Source organism: Gobio gobio (genome assembly GCF_949357685.1).
Source record: "Gobio gobio genome assembly, chromosome: 21".
In the NCBI taxonomy this organism is placed as follows: domain Eukaryota; kingdom Metazoa; phylum Chordata; class Actinopteri; order Cypriniformes; family Gobionidae; genus Gobio; species Gobio gobio.
In genome coordinates, this window is record NC_137117.1 from 40,644,347 (window position 1) to 40,665,494 (window position 21,148).

At 34.7% G+C, this 21,148-nt stretch overlaps 1 protein-coding gene across 1 annotated transcript in view; it reads left to right on the top strand.

Annotated features, from left to right (window-relative positions):
* Window positions 1-2,596: 2,596 nt before the first annotated feature.
* fbxl5 (F-box and leucine-rich repeat protein 5) overlaps window positions 2,597-21,148 on the top strand; it is a 38,759-nt gene continuing 20,207 nt past the window's right edge. The window contains exons 1-3 of the mRNA XM_079801957.1: window positions 2,597-2,707; window positions 13,958-14,173; window positions 19,389-19,484. Coding sequence (XP_079658083.1) covers window positions 2,624-2,707; window positions 13,958-14,173; window positions 19,389-19,484 — 396 coding nt within the window. The 5' untranslated portion in view covers window positions 2,597-2,623. The remainder of the gene's footprint in view (window positions 2,708-13,957; window positions 14,174-19,388; window positions 19,485-21,148) is intronic.

Sequence of the window (21,148 nt, forward strand, 5' to 3'; positions counted from 1 at the left end):
GTCTCCGTTTTCTTGGTTTGTTGTAGTTTAATACACCGCATTCCTTCAATGCACTGTAATTATGCAGTTTCGTTCCCATCGTAAAGTACTGTTAGCCTTTATGTAATGTTTCGTTCGTGTTATATATGTACAAGTAAGTTATTTGGTGACATTAGATAAGGTTTATAAGTTAATTTAGTGGTGCGCATGCATGTGTTTACACGGTGACGGCTCGCGTTTGTCTGTTGAACGTGTCACTGCGCACGTAGACGTAATGGCGTCACCCGGGTTGCCATGTTCGTTTGAAATCCTCTGAGTTAACAAAAGCTTTAAACCTCATCGGTGTACACGAGGGTGTCGCTGAAATCTGTCTTTATTATGTTCGTAGTTTTGTGCAGAAATGTTTAATTTAAAGCCGCAGTCCGTATTTTTTGGCGGTTAATAAACAGAACCGTGTCTCGCGGAAGAACATTGCAGCCGGGGCTACTTCTCTCTGTTTATGTCTATGGCGAGTCACGCAGGGACTCTGCTCCTCCGCGGCACTTCCTACCAGACCGGCCTGAAATAGTCCCAATATAAACACGTATTATAAGTGTACCATAATGATTCAGGGTAAGACAAGAACACGGTTTGGAAAATGGATTCATGTTGTACATTCTCATTATATAATTTTTTGTAAATCTTGAACACAAAAAAAGTTACGGACAGCAGCTTTAATATGGTCGCCAGTATAAAAGTTGTTAACACGTGACACTTTATTAAATAGTACTACTACCAACGTTTCGTTGTGTAACACTTTATTAATAAATTTATGCACATTCTTCTGAATTTTTTTAATCGTTTTTTACGGAAGCTTGTTTCCGCCACAGAATAAAAAAATAAAACGGGTAATTGCGCAACAGGTAACTTTCTCGCTATTGCGTGGTATAAACTTGCATTTGCGAGTTATAAAATCAGAATTGCGAGATATATTTTTTATTTATTTATCAGAAACAAGCTTCCATAGTTTCCCCCAGAGTACGGAGTTTATTTTTTAATAAATATTATTGTTGTTTAATTTGTAGATTTAGTTTTTCACTGTGAAGAGATTTTATTTTGTTTTGCATTGTAACTGTTTATTAATAAATATATGCCATAACGATTTTACTAATTACAAGGAGTTTTTCCTTGAGGATGGTGTTTATTTTACTTTATTTTATTTTGTTAATGTATTTTTGTGTGTTTCACTGTGGAGTTTTTATTTTATGCAACACTTTATTAATACACGTGTGCACTTATATGCCACAATAATTTTTTTAGTTTAATTTTACATTTTTATTTTTATATTTTACTTTTTAAAAGTTAACACATGCCACTTTTTTTGAATACCACTGCTAATGTTTTGTAGTGTAACACTTTATTAATAAATGTATGCACATACATTTTTTTTGTGCTGATTTTTTACACATTTTTTTCCTCAGAATTTATTACGTCAGTTTAGCGAGAAAAAAAGTCACAATTACGGTTTGGTTTTGTTTTTTTACTCAAGCTTCCATAGTTTCCCCCTAGAACAGGGAGTTTATTTTTACTTTTTTAAGTATTGTTGTTTAATTTTTATTTTGTTAATGAAGATTTTGTTTATTAATACACGTGGGCACTTATATGCCACAATGATTTTAATTTATTTTATTTTATTTATTTTATTCAATACATTTATTTTATTCAAGAAAGTTTTCCGTTCGCTCCTTAAAGTTTTTCATTCGTTTGCAAAAGTTTGTTTGCAAAAGAGCGCGAAACTTTAACAAGTGAACGCAAAACTTTAGTGAGTGCACTGAAAACTTTATTGAGAGAAGGCTTAACTTTAACGAGCAAATTCAAAACTGAATTTTTGTTGTTTATTAATACACGTGGGCACTTATGCCACAATGATTTTAATTTATTTAATTTATTTTATGTTTATGTTAAAGTATGTAATTGTATTTTATTTTAGTTATTTTGTTTATTTTATTATTTTATTTATTTAAATTATTATTTTTTATTTTCATTTGTGTTATTTTATTTTATGTTCATTTATGTTATGTTATTTTATTTTATTATTTTATTTACGTTAATGTATGGAATTGTATTTTATTTTAGTTATTTTGTTTATTTTATTATTTTATTTATTTAAATTATTATTTTTTATGTTCATTTGTGTTATTTTATTGTATTTTATGTTCATTTATGTTATTTTATTTTATGTTCATTTATGTTGTTATTTTATTTTATTATTTTATTTATTTAAATTATTATTTTTTATGTTCATTTGTGTTATTTTATTTTACTTTATGTTCATTTATGTAATTTTATTTTACTTTATGTTCATTTATGTAATTTTATTTTATGTTCATTTATGTTATTTTATTATTTTTTTTATGTTAATATATGTAATTGTATTTTATTTTAGTTATTTTGTTTATTTTATTTTATTATTTTATTTATTTAAATTATTATTTTTATGTTCATTTGTGTTATTTTATTTTAATTTTAGTTATTTATTTTATTTTATGTTCATTTATGTTATTTTATTTTATGTTATTTTATGTTATTAACCGGGGGAGTGTTTTCCGCGGAGGATTTGGCCTCCCGTGTTCAGTCCGCTGTGGGAGCTGCTGATGGAGGCGCGATGGCTCCGTTTCCCGACGAGGTGGATGTTTTTACCGGGCCGCACTGGCGCATGAAGCAGCTGGTGGGGCTCTACAGCGAGAAGGTTCGTGTCTGATCTGCTTTATGTGTCATTTGTCCCGTTAAAGCGGGTTTAAGGGCTCCGGTGAGGCGTTTGAGCAGCGCTAGTGTTAGCCAGACGGCTAACAGACACAGCAGAGTTTATTATGAGCGTCTTATAATCATCTGATCTCAGATCAGCTCAGAGACGCGATCTTTATCTGGATATAATTATATATATATCATTATTCTAACTGACCGCTTACAGGCAAAGATTATGAGAGCTGTCAGATCTAAGACTTTATCAAATATAATATTAGCATAATAATGTGTCGATGTTGTATTTATTGCGAATATCTGATCTCCAAACAGTTCATTTGTATTGAATAATGATAATAATAACACTCAGACATCACGTGAGATGTGGAAATATGCAGTCTGATAATGTTGTGGCGTATATTAAATGCTATCATTCGCTTGTATATTGATTTACTAACACAACATTAACTTATTGACTGCTTTAGACATCCACACAGATGTGAATTGCTCCACATTCAGTGTTTCTGGTCTGTAATCAGACTGAACACACACTTTAAATGAACGCTTTAAGTGTTAAAGTGATGCTTTATTACTCTAAACAGGTTTGCTTGGAGATTTTGATGATTTTAATGGCTTACAGTGGGTGTGTGTGTGGCTTTAAACAGGCGGGACAGGGTTTGTATGTCACACTGTTTATGTAAGACACAAATGTGTGTGTGTGTGTTGGTTTGTTGTGTTTTGTGCATCTACACACTCATCTGAACTCGTTTAACATATGACACACATCCAGCGTTATATAACTCTATGAGATTTTAATGAAGTTTAGCTTTAGTTATTTTAGCACTTCAACTTCAAATGTTTTCGCGATTGAACAAAACTTTAGTGAGTGAGCAAAAAACTTTCGCAAACCAACTTTCACCTCAACGTTTTCCGTTTGCTCATTAAAGTTTTTCTTTTGTTTGCAAAAGAGCACCAAACTTTCTTGAGCGAACGCAATACTTTAATAACAAGTGAAAGCAAAACTTTCTCGAGCGAACGCAAAACTCAACTCTACTCAAACTTTCTTCTAAAAAAATTTGTTCTTGAGTGAACGAATAACTTTAGTGAGTGAACGAATAACTTTCTTGTGAACGAATAACTTTAGTGAATGAACAAACTTTCTTGAGTGAACAAATAACTTTAGTGAGTGAACGAATAACTTTAGTGAATGAACAAATAACTTTAGTGATTGAACGAATAACTTTAGTGATTGAACAAATAACTTTAGTGATTGAACGAATAACTTTAGTGATTGAACAAATAACTTTAGTGAGTGAACGTAAAACTTTCTTGTGAACAAATAACTTTAGTGAGTGAACGAATAACTTTAGTGAGTGAACGTAAAACTTTCTTGTGAACAAATAACTTTAGTGAGTGAACGAATAACTTTAGTGAATGAACAAACTTTCTTGAGTGAACAAATAACTTTCTTGTGAACAAATAACTTTAGTGAGTGAACGAATAACTTTAGTGAATGAACGAATAACTTTAGTGATTGAACAAATAACTTTCTTGTGAACAAATAACTTTAGTGAGTGAACGAATAACTTTAGTGAGTGAACAAACTTTCTTGTGAACAAATAACTTTAGTGAGTGAATGAACAAACTTTCTTGAGTGAACAAATAACTTTAGTGATTGAACGAATAACTTTAGTGATTGAACAAATAACTTTCTTGTGAACAAATAACTTTAGTGAGTGAACGAATAACTTTAGTGAGTGAACAAACTTTCTTGTGAACAAATAACTTTAGTGAGTGAATGAATAACTTTCTTGTGAACGAATAACTTTAGTGAATGAACAAACTTTCTTGAGTGAACAAATAACTTTAGTGAGTGAACGAATAACTTTAGTGATTGAACGAATAACTTTAGTGAGTGAATGAACAAACTTTCTTGAGTGAACAAATAACTTTAGTGAATGAACAAATAACTTTAGTGATTGAACGAATAACTTTAGTGATTGAACAAATAACTTTAGTGATTGAACGAATAACTTTAGTGATTGAACGAATAACTTTAGTGATTGAACGAATAACTTTAGTGATTGAACAAATAACTTTCTTGTGAACAAATAACTTTAGTGAGTGAACGAATAACTTTAGTGAGTGAACGTAAAACTTTCTTGTGAACAAATAACTTTAGTGAGTGAACGAATAACTTTAGTGAATGAACAAACTTTCTTGAGTGAACAAATAACTTTAGTGAGTGAACGAATAACTTTAGTGAATGAACAAATAACTTTAGTGATTGAACGAATAACTTTAGTGATTGAACAAATAACTTTAGTGAATGAACAAACTTTCTTGAGTGAACAAATAACTTTAGTGATTGAACGAATAACTTTAGTGATTGAACAAATAACTTTCTTGTGAACAAATAACTTTAGTGAGTGAACGAATAACTTTAGTGAGTGAACAAACTTTCTTGTGAACAAATAACTTTAGTGAGTGAATGAATAACTTTAGTGAATGAACAAATAACTTTAGTGATTGAACGAATAACTTTAGTGAATGAACAAACTTTCTTGTGAACAAATAACTTTAGTGAGTGAACGAATAACTTTAGTGAATGAACAAATAACTTTAGTGATTGAACGAATAACTTTAGTGATTGAACAAATAACTTTCTTGTGAACGAATAACTTTAGTGAGTGAAGAAATAACTTTCTTGTGAACGAATAACTTTAGTGATTGAACGAATAACTTTAGTGATTGAACAAATAACTTTCTTGTGAACGAATAACTTTAGTGAGTGAAGAAATAACTTTAGTGATTGAACAAATAACTTTCTTGTGAACAAATAACTTTAGTGATTGAACGAATAACTTTAGTGATTGAACAAATAACTTTAGTGAGTGAACGTAAAACTTTCTTGTGAACGAATAATTTTAGTGAGTGAATGAATAACTTTAGTGAGTGAACGTAAAACTTTCTTGTGAACGAATAATTTTAGTGATTGAACAAATAACTTTCTTGTGAACAAATAACTTTAGTGAGTGAACGTAAAACTTTAGTGAATGAACAAACTTTCTTGAGTGAACGAATAACTTTAGTGAATGAACAAATAACATTAGTGATTGAACGAATAACTTTAGTGATTGAACAAATAACTTTCTTGTGAACGAATAATTTTAGTGATTGAACAAATAACTTTCTTGTGAACAAATAACTTTAGTGAGTGAACGAATAACTTTAGTGAATGAACAAACTTTCTTGAGTGAACAAATAACTTTAGTGAGTGAACGAATAACTTTAGTGAATGAACAAATAACTTTCTTGTGAACGAATAACTTTAGTGATTGAACAAATAACTTTCTTGTGAACAAATAACTTTAGTGAGTGAACGAATAACTTTAGTGAATGAACAAACTTTCTTGAGTGAACAAATAACTTTAGTGATTGAACGAATAACTTTAGTGATTGAACAAATAACTTTCTTGTGAACGAATAACTTTAGTGATTGAACAAATAACTTTCTTGTGAACAAATAACTTTAGTGATTGAGCGAATAACTTTAGTGATTGAACAAATAACTTTCTTGTGAACGAATAACTTTAGTGAGTGAAGAAATAACTTTAGTGAATGAACAAATAACCTTCTTGTGAACGAATAACTTTAGTGAGTGAATGTAAAACTTTCTCAAGTGAACGAATAACTTTATTGAGTGAACGTAAAACTTTCTTGTGAACGAATAATTTTAGTGATTGAACAAATAACTTTCTTGTGAACAAATAACTTTAGTGAGTGAACATATAACTAGTGATTGAACGAATAACTTTCTTGTGAACGAATAACTTTAGTGAGTGAAGAAATAACTTTAGTGAATGAACAAATAACTTTCTTGTGAACGAATAACTTTAGTGAGTGAACGTAAAACTTTCTTGTGAAAGAATAATTTTAGTGAGTGAACGAAAAACTTTCTCAAGTGAACATATAACTAGTGATTGAACGAATAACTTTCATGTAAACGAATAACTTTAGTGAGTGAACGTAAAACTTTCTCAAGTGAACGAATAACTTTATTGAGTGAACGTAAAACTTTCTTGTGAACGAATAATTTTAGTGATTGAACAAATAACTTTCTTGTGAACAAATAACTTTAGTGAGTGAACATATAACTTTAGTGATTGAACGAATAACTTTCTTGTAAACGAATAACTTTAGTGAGTGAAGAAATAACTTTAGTGAATGAACAAATAACTTTCTTGTGAACGAATAACTTTAGTGAGTGAATGTAAAACTTTCTTGAGTGAACGAATAACTTTAGTGAGTGAACAAATAACTTTAGTGAGTGAACATATAACTAGTGATTGAACGAATAACTTTCTTGTGAACGAATAACTTTAGTGAGTGAAGAAATAACTTTAGTGAATGAACAAATAACTTTCTTGTGAACGAATAACTTTAGTGAGTGAACGTAAAACTTTCTTGTGAAAGAATAATTTTAGTGAGTGAACGAAAAACTTTCTCAAGTGAACGAATAACTTTATTGAGTGAACGTAAAACTTTCTTGTGAACGAATAACTTTAGTGAGTGAACGTAAAACTTTCTCAAGTGAACGAATAACTTTAGTGAGTGAACGTAAAACTTTCTCAAGTGAACGAATAACTTTAGTGAGTGAACGTAAAACTTTCTTGTGAACGAATAACTTTAGTGAGTGAATGAATAACTTTAGTGAGTGAACGTAAAACTTTCTTGTGAACGAATAATTTTAGTGATTGAACAAATAACTTTCTTGTGAACAAATAACTTTAGTGAGTGAACATATAACTAGTGATTGAACGAATAACTTTCTTGTGAACGAATAACTTTAGTGAGTGAACGTAAAACTTTAGTGAATGAACAAACTTTCTTGAGTGAACGAATAACTTTAGTGAATGAACAAATAACTTTAGTGATTGAACGAATAACTTTAGTGATTGAACAAATAACTTTCTTGTGAACAAATAACTTTAGTGAGTGAACGAATAACTTTAGTGAATGAACAAACTTTCTTGAGTGAACAAATAACTTTAGTGATTGAACGAATAACTTTAGTGATTGAACAAATAACTTTCTTGTGAACGAATAACTTTAGTGATTGAACAAATAACTTTCTTGTGAACAAATAACTTTAGTGATTGAACGAATAACTTTAGTGATTGAACAAATAACTTTCTTGTGAACGAATAACTTTAGTGAGTGAAGAAATAACTTTAGTGAATGAACAAATAACTTTCTTGTGAACGAATAACTTTAGTGAGTGAACGTAAAACTTTCTCAAGTGAACGAATAACTTTATTGAGTGAACGTAAAACTTTCTTGTGAACGAATAATTTTAGTGATTGAACAAATAACTTTCTTGTGAACAAATAACTTTAGTGAGTGAACATATAACTTTAGTGATTGAACGAATAACTTTCTTGTAAACGAATAACTTTAGTGAGTGAAGAAATAACTTTAGTGAATGAACAAATAACTTTCTTGTGAACGAATAACTTTAGTGAGTGAATGTAAAACTTTCTTGAGTGAACGAATAACTTTAGTGAGTGAACAAATAACTTTAGTGAGTGAACATATAACTAGTGATTGAACGAATAACTTTCTTGTGAACGAATAACTTTAGTGAGTGAAGAAATAACTTTCTTGTGAATGAATAACTTTAGTGAGTGAACGTAAAACTTTCTTGTGAAAGAATAATTTTAGTGAGTGAACGAAAAACTTTCTCAAGTGAACGAATAACTTTATTGAGTGAACGTAAAACTTTCTTGTGAACGAATAACTTTAGTGAGTGAACGTAAAACTTTCTCAAGTGAACGAATAACTTTAGTGAGTGAACGTAAAACTTTCTCAAGTGAACGAATAACTTTAGTGAGTGAACGTAAAACTTTCTTGTGAACGAATAACTTTAGTGAGTGAACGTAAAACTTTCTCAAGTGAACGAATAACTTTATTGAGTGAACGAAAAACTTTCTCAAGTGAACGAATAACTTTATTGAGTGAACGTAAAACTTTCTCAAGTGAACGAATAACTTTATTGAGTGAACGAAAAACTTTCTCAAGTGAACAAATAACTTTAGTGAGTGAACATATAACTAGTGATTGAACGAATAACTTTCTTGTGAACGAATAACTTTAGTGAATGAACAAATAACTTTCTTGTGAATGAATAACTTTAGTGAGTGAACGTAAAACTTTCTTGTGAAAGAATAATTTTAGTGAGTGAACGAAAAACTTTCTCAAGTGAACGAATAACTTTATTGAGTGAACGTAAAACTTTCTTGTGAACGAATAACTTTAGTGAGTGAACGTAAAACTTTCTCAAGTGAACGAATAACTTTAGTGAGTGAACGTAAAACTTTCTCAAGTGAACGAATAACTTTAGTGAGTGAACGTAAAACTTTCTTGTGAACGAATAACTTTAGTGAGTGAACGTAAAACTTTCTCAAGTGAACGAATAACTTTATTGAGTGAACGAAAAACTTTCTCAAGTGAACGAATAACTTTATTGAGTGAACGTAAAACTTTCTTGTGAACGAATAACTTTAGTGAGTGAACGTAAAACTTTCTCAAGTGAACGAATAACTTTAGTGAGTGAACGTAAAACTTTCTCAAGTGAACGAATAACTTTAGTGAGTGAACGTAAAACTTTCTTGTGAACGAATAACTTTAGTGAGTGAACGTAAAACTTTCTCAAGTGAACGAATAACTTTATTGAGTGAACGTAAAACTTTCTTGTGAACGAATAACTTTAGTGAGTGAACATAAAACTTTCTCAAGTGAACGAATAACTTTATTGAGTGAACGTAAAACTTTCTTGCGAACGAATAACTTTAGTGAGTGAACGAATAACTTTCTTGTGAACGAATAACTTTAGTGAGTGAACGTAAAACTTCTCAAGGGAATGAATAACTTTAGTGAGTGAACGAATAACTTTCTTGTGAACGAATAACTTTATTGAGTGAACGTAAAACTTTCTTGTGAACGAATAACTTTATTGAGTGAATGAGAAACTTTCTTGTGAACGAATAACTTTAGTGAGTGAACGTAAAACTTCTCAAGTGAACGATTAACTTTATTGAGTGAACGTAAAACTTTCTTGTGTACAAATAACTTTAGTGAGTGAACGAATAACTTTCTTGTGAACGAATAACTTTAGTGAGTGAACGTAAAACTTTCTTGTGAACGAATAACTTTATTGAGTGAATGTAAAACTTTCTTGTGTACGAATAACTTTAGTGAGTGAACGAATAACTTTAGTGAGTGAACGAATAACTTTCTTGTGAACGAATAACTTTAGTGAGTGAACGTAAAACTTTCTTGTGAACGAATAACTTTAGTGAGTGAACGTAAAACTTTCTTGTGAACGAATAACTTTAGTGAGTGAACGTAAAACTTTCTTGTGAACGAATAACTTTAGTGAGTGAACGTAAAACTTTCTTGTGAACGAATAACTTTAGTGAGTGAACGTAAAACTTCTCATGTGAATGAATAACTTTAGTGAGTGAACGTAAAACTTTCTCGTGAACGAATAACTTTAGTGAGTGAACGTAAAACTTCTCATGTGAATGAATAACTTTAGTGAGTGAACGAATAACTTTCTTGGGAACGAATAACTTTAGTGAGTGAACGAATAACTTTAGTGAGGGAACGAAAAACTTTATTGAGTAAACGAAAAACTTTAGTGAGTGAACGAATAACTTTAGTGAGTGAACGAATAACTTTCTTGTGAACGAATAACTTTATTGAGTGAACGTAAAACTTCTCAAGTGAATGAATAACTTTAGTGAGTGAACGAATAACTTTAGTGAGGGAACGAAAAACTTTATTGAGTAAACGAAAAACTTTAGTGAGTGAACGAATAACTTTAGTGAGTGAACGAATAACTTTCTTGTGAACGAATAACTTTATTGAGTGAACGTAAAACTTTCTTGTGTACGAATAACTTTAGTGAGTGAACGAAAAACTTTCTTGTGAATGAATAACTTATGTGAGTGAACGAATCACTTTCTTGTGAACGAATAACTTTAGTTAGTGAACGTAAAACTTTCTTGTGAACAAATAACTTTAGTGAGTGAACGAATAACTTTAGTGAGGGAACAAAAAACTTTATTGAGTAAACGAAAAACTTTCTTGTGAATGAATAACTTTATTGAGTGAACGAAAAACTTTCTTGTGAATGAATAAGTTTAGTGAGTGAACAAATCACTTTCTTGTGAACGAATAACTTTAGTGAGTGAACGTAAATCTTCTCAAGTGAACGAATAACTTAAGTGAGTGAACGAATAACTTTAGTGAGTGAACGTAAAACTTCTCATGTGAATGAATAACTTTAGTGAGTGAACAAATAACTTTCTTGTGAACGAATAACTTTATTGAGTGAACGAATAACTTTCTTGTGAAGGAATAACTTTAGTGAGTGAACGAATAACTTTAGTGAGGGAACGAAAAACTTTATTGAGTAAACGAAAAACTTTAGTGATTGAACGAATAACTTTCTTGTGAACGAATAACTTTAGTGAGTGAACGTAAATCTTCTCAAGTGAATGAATAACTTTATTGAGTGAACGTAAAACTTTCTTGTGTACGAATAACTTCAGTGAGTGAACGAATAACTTTAGTGAGTGAACGTAAAACTTTCTTGTGTACGAATAACTTCAGTGAGTGAACGAATAACTTTAGTGAGTGAACGAATAACTTTAGTGAGTGAACGTAAAACTTTCTTGTGAACGAATAACTTTAGTGAGTGAACGAAAAACTTCTCATGTGAATGAATAACTTTAGTGAGTGAACAAATAACTTTCTTGTGAACGAATAACTTTCTTGTGAACGAATAACTTTAGTGAGTGAACGTAAAACTTTCTTGTGAACAAATAACTTTAGTGAGTGAACGAATAACTTTAGTGAGGGAACGAAAAACTTTATTGAGTAAACAAAAAACTTTAGTGAGTGAACGAAAAACTTTCTTGTGAACGAATAACTGTAGTGAGTGAACGTAAAACTTTCTTGTGAACGAATAACTTTCTTGTGAACGAATAACTTTAATGAGTGAACGTAAAACTTTCTTGTGAACGAATAACTGTAGTGAGTGAACGTAAAACTTTCTTGTGAACGAATAACTTTAGTGAGTGAACGAATAACTTTCTTGTGAACGAATAACTTTAGTGAGAGAACGTAAATCTTCTCAAGTGAATGAATAACTTTAGTGAGTGAACGAATAACTTTCTTGTGAACGAATAACTTTATTGAGTGAACGTAAAACTTTCTTGTGAACGAATAACTTTAGTGAGTGAACGTAAATCTTCTCAAGTGAATGAATAACTTTAGTGAGTGAACGAATAACTTTCTTGTGAACGAATACCTTTATTGAGTGAATGTAAAACTTTCTTGTGTACGAATAACTTTAGTGAGTGAACGAATAACTTTAGTGAGTGAACGAATAACTTTAGTGAGTGAACGAATAACTTTAGTGAGTGAACGTAAAACTTTCTTGTGAACGAATAACTTTAGTGAGTGAACGTAAAACTTCTCATGTGAATGAATAACTTTAGTGAGTGAACAAATAACTTTCTTGTGAACGAATAACTTTATTGAGTGAACGAATAACTTTCTTGTGAACGAATAACTTTAGTGAGTGAACGTAAAACTTTCTTGTGAACAAATAACTTTAGTGAGTGAACGAATAACTTTAGTGAGGGAACGAAAAACTTTATTGAGTAAACGAAAAACTTTAGTGAGTGAACGAATAACTTTCTTGTGAACGAATAACTTTAGTGAGTGAACGAAAAACTTTCTTGTGAACGAATAACTGTAGTCAGTGAACGTAAAACTTTCTTGTGAACAAATAACTTTAGTGAGTGAACGAATAACTTTAGTGAGGGAACGAAAAACTTTATTGAGTAAACGAAAAACTTTAGTGAGTGAACGAATAACTTTCTTGTGAACGAATAACTTTAGTGAGTGAACGAAAAACTTTCTTGCGAACGAATAAATGTAGTGAGTGAACGTAAAACTTTCTTGTTAACGAATAACTGTAGTGAGTGAACGTAAAACTTTCTTGTGAACGAATAACTTTAGTGAGTGAACGAATAACTTTCTTGTGAACGAATAACTTTAATGAGTGAACGTAAAACTTTCTTGTGAACGAATAACTTTAGTGAGTGAACGAATAACTTTCTTGTGAACGAATAACTTTATTGAGTGAACGTAAAACTTCTCAAGTGAATGAATAACTTTAGTGAGTGAACGTAAAACTTTCTTGTGTACGAATAACTTTAGTGAGTGAACGAATAACTTTAGTGAGTGAACGTAAAACTTTCTTGTGAACGAATAACTTTAGTGAGTGAACGTAAAACTTCTCAAGTGAATGAATAACTTTAGTGAGTGAACGAATAACTTTCTTGTGAACGAATAACTTTATTGAGTGAACGTAAAACTTTCTTGTGTACGAATAACTTTAGTGAGTGAACGAAAAACTTTCTTGTGAATGAATAACTTTAGTGAGTGAACGAATAACTTTAGTGAGTGAACGAATAACTTTAGTGAGGGAACGAATAACTTTAGTGAGTGAATGCAAAACTTTAGTGAGTGAACGTAAAACTTTCTTGTGAACGAATAACTTTATTGAGAGAACTAAAAAAAGGTTTGCGTTCGCTCGAGAAAGTTTTGCGTTCGCTCGAGTTTTTTGCGTTTGCTCATTAAAGTTTTGCGTTCGCTCGAGTTTTTTGCGTTTGCTACTTAAAGTTTTGCGTTCACTCGAGAACGTTTTGCGTTCGCTCAAGAGTTTTCCCAAGGAGTGAACGCAAAACTTTAATGAGCGAACATAAAAAAACTCAAGCGAATGCAAGTGTTCACTCGAGAAAGTTTTGCGTTCGCTCGAGAGTTTTCTCGAGTGAACGCAAAACTTTTGTGAGCAAACTAATCAATTTAATGAGGGAACAAAAAAAACTCTCGAGCGAACGCAAAACATTTTTGGAGCAAATGCAAAACTTTAATGAGCGAACGCAAAAGCATTGAAATATTAATATTTTTCCCCATCCCATATTTTTTCCATCACCATGTCCCTTTCTAGTTAACGATGAAGACCTCGGGCTGGACTGATCAGTCTGTATTAACCCATATCTTCTATATGTAACTGGTTTGGTTTTCTCGGGCAGGCGAGAGATCTCGTTCCATCCATGCATCAGTGACGGATCAGTCCTAGTGTTTCATGGCTTGTCTGGTGTGTTTCCACCCACAGCTGTCCAAGACCAACTTCTCCAACAACAGGGATTTCCGCTCCTTTCTGCAGTCGCTCCTCGCCACCTTTAAAGAGTTCAAGATGCACGAGCAGATTGAGAACGAATGCATAATTGAGCTGCTGCAGGAGCGCAGTCAGACGGTCTACCACGTGCACGCAGACAACAAGCTGTCCGAGATGCTGTCGCTGTTTGAGAAGGGGCTGCGCAGCGTCAAGGTGTGTGTGTGTGTGTGTGTGTGTCTCAGAGGTCTTATGTTTGACTGCTGCAGCAGAAATGACACCCTTCACCTTTAAAGAGGCTATATGTAGAATATGAACACTGATAATTACTGATAATGTCATGGTCAGGCTGGACGTGACACACTGACCTCGTTTATGTGTTATATGACTCTGTGTTTACGTATTTATGTAAAACTTCAACAACCATCCGAAAGGGTTTTATCTTCTCAACAGACAAAGTCCATTTTTATTTTTATTTTTGCTTTTATTTTGTTCAGTTTAGGATTGACAAATAATAGTTACAATGGTAAAATAATATATACACATATATAGTAATATATACACATACATATGCATACATACACACAATAATATTTACCAATAAAATAAAATATATACTAAAAAATATCAGGCATACATAAAAAATACACTAGATGCACTAAAGAAGGATAAACAGAACAAAACGAAGGGAAAATAATAATAATAATAATAAATAATAATAAAAAATAAAAATAAATAAATGGGCAAAAAAAATTATATATATATTAGGGCTGTCAAAAGATTAATCGCGATTAATCGCATCCAAAATAAAAGTTTGTGTTTACATAATATATGTGTGTGTACTCTGTTAATTATTATTTATTTATAAATACACACACAAGCATGTGTATATTTAAGAAAAAAATATAATTTTTATATATAAAACATTTATATTTAAATATATTATAGATTATATAAATGTATATACATGCAAATATTTCTTAAATATATACATGAATGTGTGTGTATTTATATATAAATAATAATTAACAGAGTACACACACATATATTATGTAAACACAAACTTTTATTTTGGATGCGATTAATCGCGATTAAACTTTTGACAGCCCAAAAGTTTAATCGCGATTAATCGCATCCAAAATAAAAGTTTGTTTCAATTACATATAATTGAAATATAATTGAAACCATTCAAATGGATGGTGTTGTCTCCTTAAAATATTTCAGAAAAGGGCTCCAGACTTTCAAAAACAATTTTGGTTTTTGTCTCAATGCAAACCGAATCTTTTCCATTTTCAGAGCGTGTAGAAAATCAAAAACCCATTGGCGATAGGGAGGGGGGCTACTGACTTCCAGTTCATTAGAATTAGTCGTTTTGCCAGTAAAGTTGCAAAGGCTACACTGTCGGCCTGTAATGAGTTTAATTTAACAGATTCTGGCAAAATACCAAACAGTGCTGTTATGGGATTGGGGTCTACTGGTGAAGAGAAAATGACAGAAAAACTCTTGAAGACTTTCCCCCAGAAATCAGACAGTTTGGGACAGGACCAGAAAGAGTTCAGTAGTGTGGCTGGTTCAGTTGTGCAGCGAAGACAGGTTGGGTCAAGGTCAGGAAATATTTTGTTTAATTTAGTTCTGGACCAATGAACTCTGTGCACTACTTTAAATTGAATAGACAAAGTCCATTTTGACGTGTCAGTCCAATCTTGCCACATTTTGGGGATTTTCCACTTGATTATTGTCAGAGCATTGGGAAATCCTGCCGTGAGTTCCTGTCCGGAAAATGGAAAGAATGACGATGTTGAGTGTATAATAACTTAAGTTTTGAAATCAATTCTCATGCCAACTTATCAAAACAATTCATCTGCGGGTTTTACGGCGTTATTGAACCGTTTGGAGAGGCCCGCCGCTCATACTCGTATGTCGTGTTAAGTTGCACAATATAAAACAATGCTTAGGTAGGTGGTGCATGTCAAAGTCACATCCACATGGATGGAGGACCCAAGGTTTCCCAGCAGAACATTGCCCATAGCATCACTGCCTCCGCCGCCACGCCTTCTTCCCATAGTGCACCTGGTGCCCTGTGTTCCCCAGGTAAGGCACGCACACACACCCGGCCATCCACGAGATGTAGAAGAACACGTGATCATCAGACCAGGCCACCTTCTTCCATTGCTCCGTGGTCCAGTTCTGATGCTCAAACTTTAGTGAGCGAACGGCCAAACTTTAGCGAGCGAACGCACAAACTTTAGCGAGCGAACGCACAAACTTTAGCGAGCGAGCGAACGGCCAAACTTTAGCGAGCGAGCGAGGGAAACTCCAAACTTTAGCGAGCGAGCGGCCAAACTTTAGCGAGCGAGCGGCCAAACTTTAGCGAGCGAACGGCCAAACTTTAGCGAGCGAACGCACAAACTTTAGCGAGCGAGCGAACGGCCAAACTTTAGCTAGCGAGCGAGCGAGGGAAACTCCAAACTTTAGCGAGCGAGCGACTGCCAAACTTTAGCGAGCGAGCGAACGCCCAAATTTAGCGAGCGAGCGAACGCCCAAACTTTAGCGAGCGAGCGAACGCCCAAACTTTAGCGAGCGAGCGAACGCACAGACTTTAACGAGCGAGCGAACGCACAAACTTTAGCGAGCGGGCGAACGCCCAAACTTTAGCGAGCGAGCGACTGCCAAACTTTAGCGAGCGAGCGAACGCCCAAACTTTAGCGAGCGAGCGAACGCCCAAACTTTAGCGAGCGAGCGAACGGCCAAACTTTAGCGAGCGAACGGCCAAACTTTAGCGAGCGAACGCCCAAACTTTAGCGAGCGAACGCCCAAACTTTAGCGGGCGAGCGAGGGAAACTCCAAACTTTAGCGAGCGAGCGACTGCCAAACTTTAGCGAGCGAGCGAACGCCCAAACTTTAGCGAGCGAGTAAACGCCCAAACTTTAGCGAGCGAACGCCCAAACTTTAGCGAGCGAGCGAACGCACAAACTTTAGCGAACGCCCAAACTTTAGCGAGCGAGCGAACGGCCAAACTTTAGCGAGCGAGCGAACGGCCAAACTTTAGCGAGCGAGCGAACGGCCAAACTTTAGCGAGTTAGGGAAACTCCAAACTTTAGCGAGCGAGGGAAACTCCAAACTTTAGCGAGCGAGCGATTGCCAAACTTTAGCGAGCGAGGGAAACTCCAAACTTTAGCGAGCGAGCGATTGCCAAACTTTAGCGAGCGATTGCCAAACTTTAGCGAGCGAGCGCCAAACTTTAGCGAGCGAGCGACTGCCAAACTTTAGTGAGCGAGCGACTGCCAAACTTTAGCGAGCGAGCGACTGCCAAAATTTAGCGAGCGAGCGACTGCCAAACTTTAGCGAGCGAGCGATTGCCAAACTTTAGCGAGCGAGCGATTGCCAAACTTTAGCGAGCGATTGCCAAACTTTAGCGAGCGAGCGCCAAACTTTAGCGAGCGAGCGACTGCCAAACTTTAGTGAGCGAGCGACTGCCAAACTTTAGCGAGCGAGCGACTGCCAAAATTTAGCGAGCGAGCGATTGCCAAACTTTAGCGAGCGAGCGACTGCCAAACTTTAGCGAGCGAGCGACTGCCAAACTTTAGCGAGCGAGCGATTGCCAAACTTTAGCGAGCGATTGCCAAACTTTAGCGAGCGAGCGACTGCCAAACTTTAGCGAGCGAGCGACTGCCAAACTTTAGCGAGCGAGCGACTGCCAAACTTTAGCGAGCGAGCGACTGCCAAACTTTAGCGAGCGAGCGACTGCCAAACTTTAGCGAGCGAACGCACAAACTTTAGCGAGCGAGCGATTGCCAAACTTTAGCGAGCGAGCGATTGCCAAACTTTAGCGAGCGAGCGATTGCCAAACTTTAGCGAGCGAGCGACTGCCAAACTTTAGCGAGCGAGCGAACGGCCAAACTTTAAACTTTAGCGAGCGAGCTAACGCACAAACTTTAGCGAGTGACCGCAAAAGCATTGAAATATTAATATTTTTCCCCGTCCCATATTTTTTACATCACCATGTCCCTTTCTAGTTAACGATAAAGGGCTGGACTGATTGGGTATTAACCCGTATCACGTGCCACTGTTGGCGGGGTCAGCATGGGCACTGGTCAGTGGCTATGCCGCCCCATACACAACAAACTGAGATTCACCAGTCATAATGTTACGCCTGATCTGTGTGCCTTTCATGTTACAGAAGAACGTTGTCATTAAGTTGAGGGTGTGAATGTGCTCAGGCTCATTTGTGGTGCGTCGTCGTCTTTAGTCCTGCAATCATGACAGCACACAATGACCTGCAGTGGAAACGCCTTGGGTCTCTTTCAGCTGAAATGTGCTGAGCAAACTGACTCATTAGAAATCAATAGTCTATTTTAAAGAGGACTTGTTATGCCGGCCGTGTGTGTGTGTGTGTGTGTGTGTGTGTGTGTGTGTGTGTGTGTCTCTCCTAGAGCAGGTTCTGCTGCTGTAATGTTGATTATTCCTCATATCCTCCAGTGTTGCGGCTCCTCTCTTCCCAGTCTGTCAGTAACTCTGTTTACTTCCTGTCTCTATGAAGCCCCTCCTTCTGAGAAGCACACTGTGCTCTGATTGGTCGGCTGGAGCAGTGTGTTGTGATTGGCGTTTGGGAAATGTCCCGCCCCTTTACCATAACCGGCAGTTTCAACACACGACTAACTCACTCAAACAGGCCCCACATCGTTATGCTTCCCATTAATTATTATAATGAGGAATATTGTGACGTGTTGGTTCCCGGAGGAAAACTCAAGATGGAGGCGTTGCAGGAGTTCAGAAACAATAGGTGTTTCTCAATGTCAAGGATCCTTCCAAGTCACTTCCTTCAGAGGCTAGGCGAGGCTCCTCTTAAGCATTCGGAGAACAGGCAAATGGAACAGGCTAGCAAGTGCACGTCAGCCTCATTACGTCAGTGAAAAGGTCCGTTAGCGTCCGTTATCAATAACGTCATTTGTATACGGTTGTAATTTGTACTGGCATTTACAAGTTAAACTTTACTTATATTTACTACGGTTATAACAAATGTTTGGTAACGTAAATACTTACACCTGAAAGCATATTGCCCCGTTAACGCTCCGACTCCGCCAACGTCCGATAATTTGTATTTTTTGAACAAGATAGCAAAGCTGCGCGCATAGGATTGTGGGTGATTTGAGAACGCTAAGTGCGCGAAGTCTACTCTTATGCATCCTTTCCTGTATATGGCATATTTTTCGAACGAAGGACTCAGACCTTGGTTGAAATTCCGAGGATCCTCGACATTGGAACAGTCCTTCGACGGACGTCGATGACGTAGCATCCTCGGAATTCTGGCTTCCGAGGATCCTTCCTTGACATTGAGAAACGCCTACTGACACTGATGTAGAGAAGAACTGCAGATCTTCTTCCTGCTCTTCTTCAGCGTGATGATGATGATGATGATGTTGTGTTTCAGAGCGAGTACGAGCAGCTGAATTATGCGCAGCAGCTGAAGGAGAGGCTTGAGGCGTTCACTCAGGATTTCCTTCCTCATATGAAGGAGGAAGAGGAGGTGAGACTCGTGTTTAATATTTCACATCATACTGATACTACATTAGACAAACAGCAGCTTCTCATTCAAATTAGTCTTTAAAAACGCACATCTTTTACTAAAAATGGGTCCAGGAGTATTTAATGACGTAGCGTGACGTCCTTTGATTTATTTTATAAAGTATATCCTGAGATTCAGATAAAAATCGAACCTGTATATATATATATATATATTTCAAAAGTTTGGACTATAATGATAACTATATTAGTGTCCACACCAGCTGACGATAACTATAACAATAACTATATTAGTGTCCACACCAGCGGACGATAACTATAACTATATTAGTGTCCACACCAGCGGACGATAACTATAACTATATTAGTGTCCACACCAGCTGACGATAACTATAACAATAACTATATTAGTGTCCACACCAGCTGACGATAACTTTAACAATAACTATATTAGTGTCCACACCAGCTGACGATAACTATAACAATAACTATATTAGTGTCCACACCAGCTGACGATAACTATAACAATAACTATATTAGTGTCCACACCAGCTGACGATAACTATAACAATAACTATATTAGTGTCCACACCAGCGGACGATAACTATAACTATATTAGTGTCCACACCAGCTGACGATAACTATAACAATAACTATATTAGTGTCCACACCAGCTGACGATAACTATAACAATAACTATATTAGTGTCCACACCAGCTGACGATAACAATAACAATAACTATATTAGTGTCCACACCAGCTGACGATAACTATAATGATAACTATATTAGTGTCCACACCAGCTGACGATAACTATAACTATAATTATAACTATATTAGCGTGCACACCAGCGGACGATAACTATAATGATAACTATATTAACGTCCAAACCAGCAGCCGATAACTATAACAATAACTATATTAACGTCCACACCGGCTGACAATAACTATATTAATGTCCACACCAGCGAACGATAACTATATTAGCGTCTAATAAATACAGTTGCAAGCGCAAATGTCATATAAGCTACATACAATTATAATGAGAATTGTCATAATTGTGTGCTTGGGTCATGGATTTAATGGTGAGTAATCAAGCTCTCAAAAATTAAATAAAAAATTGGATTTAGATTTATCAGACAATATATCGGTTATCGGCTTCAAAAATTAAGAAGTATCGATATCGGCCAAAATTTCCATATCGGTGAAAAAGTTTGTACATACCACCTTGAATGCTGCGTTTCCTAAAAAGCATCAGGGTAAATTTTGGCCGATACCCATAATTCTCTATATTTGAAAGCCGATAACCGATATTTTGGCCGATAAATCTAAATCCAAGTTTTAAATAAATGTCTTTTAATGTCACTTTTAAACAATTTAATGCGTCCTTGATAAATAAAACTATTAATGTCTTACTAATGGCATGTATCATATTTAGGAATGCACAATATATATCGGTATCGGCCGATATATATTTATTTTTAATGTTATCGGCACTATAAGAAAATTCTTCCATTATATTAAAGCCGATAAATAATGTTAATTTCCTTCAGATGAGACATGATGGGTTTGAATTGCTTTAAAGTATATAAATTTAGATTTTTTTTATTTATTGGCCAATATATCGGTTATTGGTATCGGTCTAAATGTTGGTATCGGTTGAGAT